General features: G+C 39.6%; 1 protein-coding gene across 1 annotated transcript; it reads right to left on the minus strand.

Moving 5' to 3' along the window:
- Nucleotides 1-3,886: 3,886 nt before the first annotated feature.
- cldn11a (claudin 11a) lies at nt 3,887-10,230 on the minus strand. The gene is made up of 3 exons (XM_061743088.1): nt 9,816-10,230; nt 9,472-9,636; nt 3,887-5,794 (listed from the first exon to the last, which is right to left on the minus strand). Exons 1-3 carry the CDS (start codon nt 10,039-10,041, stop codon nt 5,520-5,522), a joined length of 666 nt encoding a protein of 221 aa, XP_061599072.1. The 5' UTR covers nt 10,042-10,230; the 3' UTR covers nt 3,887-5,519.
- Between the last annotated feature and the right edge of the window lie 787 nt (nt 10,231-11,017).

Below are 11,017 nucleotides of genomic sequence, written 5' to 3' on the forward strand. Positions count from 1 at the left end.
CAAAACCAAACAAAGGCTTGTGCATTTATTCACGTCTGAGACTGGTGAGCGCATGCATACACGGTTACATAATGGTATTGTTACCCACCCAGATCCTATTAAGTTTTAACAAGATATGGTGAAAATGTTGATAAGTAATTTTATGGCTTGTTTTTGGCCTGATGAGTAAATTAGTTTAATAAATTGAGTGCATAGCGACTGCAGTGCTCTTATTTTGGGTAATGATTTGGGAATTCGGACGAATAGGGCTGCAAGTAACAAGAAATTTAAAAAATAATAAGGTAATGGGGGGGAGTAAAAATGAATAATACATTTTCAAGTGATTTGTTTAATACAAAGGGGCTGGATTAAAACAGGAATGGCATTATCAAAAAAAATATTTTATATATTTATATTTTCCATCTGTTAACATCATAGATTATTGTCAAACGCAAAGATGAAATGTATCATTTCAGGAAAGAGGCCTTGGTGGCGAAAGCAACAAAAAAAAGGTAATTATGGCTGCAATATATAAATCTAAGGAATAAGAATGCATGTGAGCTGAAAAACAATCATTTTTCAGTTGATTTGATAAACTTTACTAGCATTTCACTGTTGTTCTGATAATTCACCATTTAATGTTTACAACGTACACCGCTCACATTTATTGTTTATAACATTAAAATGTGGATCATTCAGTTTCAATAAAGCAAATTTGCGCTCATACCGACAAACTTACACACGTTGTTGCCAGATTGGGTGGATTCAAGTCCAGGTGGACGGCTTGGAACTTAATTTTCCCAGTAAAAGTAGAGTTGGGCGGTTGAGTGACATTTGGGCTGGTTTTCGGGCAGTCTGTCAGTTTTGGTAAATAACTGCTTCACCCTTATCTGAAGCAAAACTGAAACCATCTAAGCAGTTTTACTTCAACGTGGTAATTCCATGAAATTGCACTTAAATCAAACATTAAACATCGAGCAGGTGTTGAATCTAATGCTGGGGTGACAAATGTAATCGGGCAGTGACTCCTATCGTGGCTCCTATCAGGTTTGCTTGTCTGAGGTTAAATCGGGAGTTACGCTAGATTATTGCAGTTCCTCAACTAACCACCAGGGTTCCAAAAGTGTGTCTATTCTTGTCTGTGCGAAAAAACATCCAAACATTCACAGCCTGGTTTAAAAAATGGTTTTGATCTCAATACCGATATTTTACATCAATGACAGCTGCACAGGAGGGAATTGTAACGTTACACGGATAAAATCATACAAAGCCAAAACATGTAAATATATAAAGAGGGGTGTAATTTTTATTCATTGGCAGCGCCAAAGCCATCTGTCATCAATATAGCTACTGAACGCATAGCACTTTCTTGACTCGTGAGCCGCAAATACAGACCTAACAGTGCAAGGCATGCTAAAATCATATGGTAGATAGTTATAGATATGGGAAAAGTTCAGAGGTGACTTTTAGTGAAGTCTCAGCCGTGCCCAGGTGTTTTGGCTAGTGCACCCTGCAGTAGCATCACACTGTATGTGTTTAAAGGATGCAGTCGTGTAGAAGCTGTGAAGGTGCACCTCACACGTAATGTCATCAAATGACTTTGCAGTAGATGTAAGATGGGGTTGTTTGCTATTCTGGTTTGTTTTTGCAGGATTTCTATATCCTCTCTGACTGCATGGCATGATCCATTAACATATTGGCTGCTCCGGCAGTGTGGCTATCGGCGCCAGAAAGTCCCGGCTCTCCATGTGCTTTAGGGTTGCATCGTGGAGGGGATCCGGCATAAAGTGCATGCCAAATCTGTGTGTGGGCAATTAAGCTCCTCCGTGGCAACGCCTCCGTCAGTAGAGGGACATAGCCATAGAATTATTTTAATTCAACATAAACCTATTTAAGTCACTAAAATGCTAAGCTAAATAAACACTGATCTTATAATTATAGGGGGACTGGGGGGGGGGCGGGCATCTTTTGGGCTGTAAACCTTTAGCTGGATCTGGTCACACTCCAAACACGTTTGCTGGAGATGGTTGCCATGGCAATATCCACTTTGCAGGCAAGCATAGACACAGGGCAAATGATGACACACTACTGACACAAAAAGTCAAGAGTCGAGGTTTGCCAAATGGGACCTTATTTATTAATTAATTTATTTATATTTAGCTAGTTTCACCCTTTATGTTTGTTTTTTTATGAAAAAATGTACTATTTTGTTGTGAAAGATGATTAATGATTATGAGATGGGGAAAAATATAATAAATGATAAAAAAAAACATGCTTTTGTTCAAATGACTGTTAACTAATCAAAACCCCTCACGATTTATAACTAAATGTTTCCATTCATCCAAATTGTTTACCTGCTCCATTTCTAAACTCTGGTGTGTTTTTATTGCTGTTAGTTTTATCATTTTTGTCACCTGAATCACTTATATAAGTCGGTACTCAGAAGAGCGCCACAGAGACGCCACTTTTTACACCAAACCATTATCTATTCATGGCTGCATTTAAACAAAAAGGAATGTTGTTATAAATGTATCCAACTCATAACTGATTCAAAAATAATCAATGCTTGTGAAAGCTGCAGTTCCTCAACTGACCACTAGTGGACATGAACTGGCTATATTAGCAGATCCCCAGGAGACCTGTTAAAGATAATCATCTTTTGGCTGTTTTCTATTCTGGCAAATATACTACACTCTCTCCAAGAGGAGTCTAAAAAACACTTAAAAATGTCTAAGATATTAAATTAATCTAATTAAAAAACCCATGCTGATATTTCACTAAGTATAGTCAACAATCTGCAGGGCAGAAATAGCAAAGCAACGCTTCCTGGGGCAACATCATTTCAAAGAACTGGGTCACAGCTGTGTTTTGATCACTTTCACTCTCCGTTCTAAACTCAAAGCATCGATGTAAAATTATTTACATTTCTTTTTTTTCTCTTTTAACAACATAGAGGAATATGTTTATGGATGATCTCAGAGTGGTGTTGAATGATATTCTGGGTAGAAATGAAAACAGACAAACCGGGCTGACGGACAGTTGATACTCTAGGACTGAAAATGAAATGTTTCATCAGATAATAATTGCTGGAAAAGACTGAATATCATAGAATTGTTGCTAGTCTACAGTATATGACAACATCCCAAACCAGATGAAAGAAGTTATAATGTTATATACTGTATCATAGCGGTACAAGTCTTTTCATCAATATGGGGCAGCTTGTTTGCTCGCTCCACGCCCACCGGCCTCCTGCGGACTGCGTGGCTCTGTGCCTGGAACAGCATCACATTTCAGGGAATTCACACACCGCCACGACTACACACCTGCACTCACAAACACGCCAGGAATATAACACGGAAAGTGACAGTGATGTATGAAAATACAGCAACCGAGTGACGATCGGCATGACTGTGCGTCTTTGTGTCTATTTGAAGATAAGCTGAGGACAACGAGGTAGCACAGACTGTTTGTTTTTTTTTGTTTTTTTCAAATTGTAATATCTTCGGTGTGATTCAGTGACCTTGGTTTTGCAGAGGAGTGCACACGTTGGGCACAGCAATCTCTGTCTCAGTTGCACGCTGTGCACGTGCTGTTGACGAGGGAGACTGTGAGGCTTTATGAGTCTTAGCGACACTGTCTTCTGTGCTTATCTGCTTCAAGGTCACAGATGCAAGTTCTGCAACAGCTCATGTTTTCTTGCTGTTTTCAGCTTAGAGTCACATTAACAAAGACACTCATGTCCACATGTACTGTGAAACATACTCGTTTTGTCATTCGCATCACAGAGCTTGTCCTGGGGTAATGTTTACCATTTACTCGGATATTAACCACGTCATTTTCCTTTTTGCATTTCTAAGACAAAAAGAAAATAAATCCATCAAGGTAAACGATGCTGAAACAAGGCCAGTGTGAATTAATTCATCTTTATTGTTGAAAATAAAACAGTAGGACATCTGTGAAACAATAAATATTCATAGCTGACGCTGTTTCTGTTCTCATCAGGTCTGAGTCTGAGTTAATAAATCTCCTGATTTTTGAGACCAATTCAATAAGAGGATGTTTGTCTAACAGCAAAATTCTTTCCCTTTTTTTCTTGTTGTCATACAGTTAATCATTTAAACCTAGAGCAGATGTTAGTTGAAAGAAATTGTTATTTTTGATTTTTGGCCTACGAATATCAGACAACAGATCTGAATTCCTCCATGTGATGCTCCAGTGCAAATCAAGCGGTAACATCCAGTTTCAAAGCAGTTGCCAGGGTTGAAGTCGGGATAGTTGCAGTTCCTGGACTGACCAATAGGGGACGGTTCTATAAACAAGTCAGTGTCCGGTGACAACCATGTTCAAATGTCCAACTTAAAAGCAGGAAGAAAAACAATATTTATAGCCTGTTTCAGAAAAGGGTTTTGTTCTACATGGCTTAACTTCAATTTTCATGACAACCGTAAGGAGGGTGAATTTATATCAAACTCATCCGGTAAAATTTCTATAAGACCACAAATTCATGCATAATTAACTGTGTGCTCTTTTTGTTGGTAGCTATGTTGCAGCTGTCATCACTTTATCTTATCTATTTTGTGCTTTGTATTTTCGGAGGTAAAAGAGCATAATCATCCATCCATCTATCTATTATCCATACATCATAATTCAGAGTCACAGGGATCTGCTTGAGCCCATCGCAGCTCTCTTCAGGTTGGCCTGGACTCTCCCAGGGGACTAACCCTTGACCGGGGCTGGGTTGAGTCACGTCCTGCTAATATAGAGACATCAAGAGCCCCGGAAACCTGATATGATGTCACAGCGCGTTCGTCCAGTTCTTTTTATACAGTCTACTGAGCAATTCATGAGCCACTAAAACAGAAAACAAGACTGATGGTTTAAACTCTACTGAAATCAATGTTTCCTTTGATGCTCCCATCAATCTGTGGGCAGTGTAAAAAGTCTATCACTCAAAAGTTTTACAAAAGTCAATATAAACATAGCGAACACAAACCTAAGTATAATACTGTCATACCCTGCTTCAAATCAAAACAATAAAACATGATGTTATTTGGTTTTTAAAAAAACAAAGAAACATATTCATCAATAAAGAAGCTCACAAGATTTTATCTTTTGGTACATGATACAAAAAAATAGCAATATTATTAAATATCTCAGTAATCAAGGCCTTGTGTGACACTGGACCTCAGCCGGCTGTTATTCAGACGATTGTACAATGATGTAATAGGAGGGTGAGTCCACACTACACCCGACACGAGGTGGCTGCAAGGTGAACTCTTCCGGACAAAAACAAACCTCAGCCCAAGGATTTATTTAAAAAAAAAATGTGTGCTGTGTGCTCATTCAAGACTTCGTGTAATTAACCTTCACATAATCCACCCAGAATTAACATGTGAGCGTGACTCCATCTCCTCCAGAATAGATTCGCATGATAATATAATTGTACTGGATATGAAAAGAAGAATTTGTTCGTTCTTGTGCATATGTACAAAACTACAGTCCCTTCCACGTCCCCCTAGCATTCAGAACCTCTCCGTGTTTCAGACGTGGGCGCTTTTGGCGTGATTGGTGGAGGTGGCAGCTGGCAGGTTGCCACCTCCTTGTTTGGAGTAGTAAAAATGGTTGTTTTCCTGGTAGGAGCGAGAAGAGGAGGTGGAGGAGGAGGAGTCTGATGAGCACATGAGGATGAAGCCACCAATCAGACAGAAAACAGTCCCGATCCAACCAGAGTAGAGGGAGATGCCGAATGACATGACGACTTCCTCGTAGTGGGCACCGATGGGAAACCAGATGGTGGACACCAAACCACACAATCCTAAGAGGAAAACAGTTGAGAATCAAAGTGATGCTACTTATCAACAACCACAACAACAACAACAACCATTTCAGCTTAATCCCTCTAGGCAGAGGGGTCGCCACAGCGGATAATAGTCTGCACATCCATTTGGCCCAGTTTTATGCAGGATGCCCTTGCTGATGATACCCTGCAAGCACATGCAGAGAATGTGGACCACCGGGGGATGCTACTTATCATCATAAAAACTTCCAGGTACATTGATGTGATACATGCTCTAGGCCTTTTTTGACCTTGGAATTAATAAGAAACCTGATAAATCACAAGTGGCCAGTATTCATAATTAAACACCGGGCATTAAAATGTGTAGCAAAGTGTACCTCAGATGATTACATTTCTGACTTGTATGAAAATAAACATGTGTGTCCTTTAACTTGTAAACACCAACGTTACAGCTGGAAACAAGAAAGAACCCTATACAAACTGTTCTTTTATCCAACAAAGAATATGTACAATACAAATGTGGGTGTATACGATACAAGAAGCTGCAGCTTGAGTACATTAACGTTCTTGTTAATGCTATCCCTCGATCCATCCTAGCAAGTTTCCTGTTCAGACTAAGAAGATTATGTGGACATAAGTGTCTCACACCACCTTCAGGTGTGTCATCGGTGATTGGATCTCAGTTTATCTGGGAATCAGACCTTGCATTAGGTTTGGGCTCTTGTTAGTTAAATGTCACATTCTGAATGCAAGATCTGATCCTTCAGGACACAATCAAAGGTGGCCTGAGTGTTTGTAGTCACACCTCAAAAACAGCATTGGTATGTACAGTACTGATTTGTATTGTAAATACTGCATTTGAGAACACATTTCAATGCCAGGTGTGAAGAGAGTTGGCCACCAAGTTTCTCAAGATGCCGGCTCGCAGCAAGGTCGGAATGGATCATAGATACGCTCAAATGTCTTTAAGCAATTGTGATGCTAACAACAGTGTGACAAGATAAATTTGCGGTTACATTTGATTCCATTGCCAAAGCCTCCTTCTAAATGACTGATAAGTCCCACACGAGGAGGTAGGATGGGCAATGGTGGTCCACAAAGCCAGAATACTCTTTGAAAAGGAGACACTGACAGGTTGCTACATCACCTTTGCTTCGGCAAGAAAACATTCAGACTGATGAGTATTATTTAATTAAAAAAAAATAATTTTGTAACAAAATTGAGTTTTAACAATTGAGGGCAATTACTACGGAGCCCCTAAAGGGACATGGATTTTTTTTTAATATATAATGAGTTTTACGCGCGCGCTTGAAACCTTTATGCGCTCGCGTAAAACCTTTAAGTGAGCACGTAAAGTTGTTTACGTGAGCACGTAAAGTTGTTTACGTGAGCACGTAAAACGTTTATGCACTCACTAAAAAGTTTCACGCGCTCTCGCAAAACTTATAAGTGAGCGCCTAAAAGTTGTTCTACGTGAGCACGTAAAAACAAGTACATGGGAGTTTTGTTGGAACAGGAGACCCTCCAGTTGCGCCCTGCTCTGTTTATGAAGGGAAATGACATTACAGGATTTAGCTGAGCTATATTTTAACCTGGGACTCCATTATAAGGACATTACCACTTTGCTTGCAAGTAAACAACTTTACGTGCTCACTTAAAGGTTTCACGCGCACGCTTAAAACTCATTATAAAAAATAAAAAAATCGGTGTCCCTTTAGGGGCTCCGTAAATTACAGAACTAAAAACAAGGGATTTAAACACTGGCAGGACTGGATCTTGACATAAATGCCTTATGGTATTTAGGGCTAGCAAAATCCTAGGACAGGCCCTGAAAGCGGGCAAATAATCTTTAGCCTTAACGTATTAATGCTCTACATCAGATGTGTCAAACTCAGGCCAAGTCTTACTTTAGCTGGCCCGCGAGACCATGCAGAGATAATCGTGTACTTGCAACACTATATCCCGTTTTAGATACATACATGTACTGTAACTACATGTCCCACAACATATCTTGATTTCACTCCCTACGTCATGAAGGCATCTCCTCACTGGATGGAATTATCTCAAACAAAGTCATTTCTTACAACAGTTTTATCACTGATATCTGGGTTTGAAACCAAAATATCTCATAAGAAAAACTTAAGAAAAACTCAAGAGGAAACTTAGTTTTAAGATGGATGGTAGAGATGGAACATGGTTTTTCTTTGCTTTTGGACAAATGTGGTGCCAAAACAATTGACTTTACATTGGTGCTTCAGCACCAAGCCACCAACACAAGTGTGTACATGAGCAACCAAGAAGAGCTACTGAATTGAAAAGCAGTAACATTTTTAGTACCCTGGAGGAAGATGAGTCTATCAACTGTCTGCCATATGTCTATGAAAGCAATAACCAATATCTATTATTAATAGTTTAATGCGATGACTATAGATATATACAGTACTTGTAAAAAAACAATCAGGGGGGATGGTGGATTTTATCATATGGGGACAGATAATTTGTGCTGATTACAAATAATATAATATATTTCAAATAATAGCACTGACCAAAACACCTGCAGAAATACTGCAGGGATGACATAGCAGCAGTTAAATGCAGCCTTCTGTAAGCTTTAAATATCCACTGGGCTTACATCAAATACATCAAAACACAAAAATAAAAACAGTTTTCTCAACTTATCAATATGACTCTGTTCTTCACAGGATAAGTAAAATGGATCACTGCAGAAACTCAAAATCTTAACAAGAATATTTGTCTTATTTCTAGTTAAAATGTCTCATTTTAGTAAAAAAAATCTCATTACACTTAAAACAAGACTCATCACTGGAAAAAACAACAATTTTCACCTGTTTCAAGTAGATTTTCACTTGAAATAAGTAGAAAAATCTGCCAGTGGAACAACATTTATTTGCTTGTAATAAGAAGATAAATCCCTCCGGCAGATTTTGTGATAATTGACTTGAAAACAGGTGAAAAATGTCAAATAAGTTATTTTTCTGGTGATGACTCTAAATGTTGAAATAGCAGTAAAACCACATTCATTGATGAAATTACATAAGGGATGGAAAGGGGGGATGGCAGTTTTACAGGGGGGATGATTTTGACCCTTTTTATTTCAGTGTTGTGTGGCACAAGGGTGCCCAAACATGTAGAAAAAGAATTATCCTCTATGATATATCCGTATTTCAAAACAAATGTAGGTTAAAGTTGTTTTTGATATAAAAAAAACAAGGGGAGTGGAAAAATAAACTTGTGTGGACACAGGTGTTAACGATTCTTTTCAGGGAAACAGCCGGTGGAAAAAGCTGCAGCCAACGGTCAAATATTTATAGTCACAGTACTCCGGGTAGCCCAGGGAGGGAATTCCCATGCGGCTCGGGACAAAGGCAGGGTGTGGACGAGAGTAGGTGGATGAGAGGAATGTGATGGGGTCTGAGGGGAAGGGTTCAGTGGAACAGGAACATCCAAAAATGCGTGAGCGGGAATGCGTGCAAATGTGTCCATCCTGGGGAGGAAGACTGTTATATTCAACATCCTCTGCTTTCTGCAGCTTGTAAGCATCTGAGAAAAAATGAGGTCAAATTTGGGAAGTTTTAGAGGAGACAGCAGTCTCCTGCTCTCTTTTCACACCCATTAAACTAAGCTGACACCAACTAAGCGGGTAGAGTTCCTCCGTGTGAATGAAATAAACTCACCAACTATCAGCATCAGAACTCCTCCCAGGATTGCACGTTTGTTCTTGGAGCTCTGGGGTTCATTTCCGAGGCTGATGCACGGCATGGCCATGAGGAGCACTGCCACCGCTGGGAGACCCAGAAGGGAGCCTGTGATCATCAGAGCGCGAGTGGTCTGGATATAAGCTGTAGAAAAAAAGATGTAAAGAAGAACTTCTATTACTGAGTTGTAGTTGATAATGGAATAAATGACAGAATGGGTTCGTGCTGCAGGTTTTGGGTAAATATAACAGAAGTAAAAGAATCTAAAATGCATAGACATAGAATTAAACAAAAACAGAAGGTGCATTTGAAGGTGTGATTACCTGGCAGGTTGAGGATCTGAGTGTAAGTCATGCAGTGGATGTTTGCTCCAGAGATGACACACTCAGCCCAGGGTCCCTTGCTTCCCAGCCCATCCATCTTCTTGCAGGTGTTCAAACCAAATTTACACAGCGTCACCCAGTCGTTGGTGGATATGGCGATGATGACGCCCACCCAGCCCAGACAGCTCAGCAGAAAGGCGCTCACTTGCAGGCAGGAGTTCGCCATAGTGCCAAAGGTGCGTCAAGACCACTCAAATCAAAATAATACAAAAAAAAAAAAACTGCTGGAAAGTCTAAAACTGAAGCTGAGTACAATAAAAAAATCAATGAAAATTTGGAAAAAGTCTAATCCAGACAAGTTGATCCAGAACAAAGTTTACCGTCCCCAATCTAATGCAGTAATTCCATCAAATGAGCTCTGTCACTCACTTCAAAAGAGTTTTTATCCCATCAAAAGCTTTATATGGAGAAGTTGAGCAAAAAAAGGAAAAAGCTGCAGCCAATCAGAAGCCATGAAACCCTTTTCGGGTGTGGAAGTGCACTGCCCCTGTGTTAAATCCAATGATGCAGCCTGACTGGGCAGATGGTTGAGCTGCAGGGAGCTAAGGATACTTTACAAGCTGCTTCCATCTACTGGTCAGGTTGTATTCCTTCAAGTGTCACATATAGATGTGCAATTTTCCCTGAAACTGAAAGTGAAAACAGTCATAACAGAGAATGGCCTTTTCCATGGGGATTTGATGTTAACTTTAAAGGTTGCTGTGTAATCACTATTTATGTGTTGATTTGTAAAAAGGTTTCAAAGACATCAAAGAGCAAGTTTAACTACATTATGAAGTGATATATGATGCATACATTTTAAGACAAAAATGCTCATTTGACAGCTATTACAGTGATCCCAGCTGAAGATTAAATACTAACAGTGTTTTTGAGTGCAGACATTCCATACCACCAGTCACTGCTTGGGACCACCTAGGATAACAGCTACAAGTCTAAATCATTAAATGTGTTCCCTTGAAAACAAAGCCAGTTTATGACAAAGGAACCTTGTTCATCTGTTAAACGGACATCCGGTGCTGCTGCAAACTGCCCCACTATGACGGGGCTGCTGCTCGTGAGCTTTAAGACATTAAAGATCACAAATAAACCTATATTGTGTGGTCGTTTAATTTCAACTAGCATGTATACGGTTCACTTTCTGA

The sequence above is a fragment of the Cololabis saira genome, chromosome 16 (assembly GCF_033807715.1).
Source record: "Cololabis saira isolate AMF1-May2022 chromosome 16, fColSai1.1, whole genome shotgun sequence".
In the NCBI taxonomy this organism is placed as follows: Eukaryota; Metazoa; Chordata; class Actinopteri; order Beloniformes; family Belonidae; genus Cololabis; species Cololabis saira.

Coding starts and splice junctions, on each gene's coding strand:
- cldn11a (XM_061743088.1), bottom strand. CDS start 10,041: ATGGCGAACTCCTGCCTGCAAGTGAGCGCCTTTCTGCTGAGCTGTCTG. Junction 9,637..9,815: donor TCAGATCCTCAACCTGCCAG/GTAATCACACCT, acceptor TTTTTTCTACAG/CTTATATCCAGACCACTCGC. Junction 5,795..9,471: donor AGTTCTGATGCTGATAGTTG/GTGAGTTTATTT, acceptor TTTTCCTCTTAG/GATTGTGTGGTTTGGTGTCC.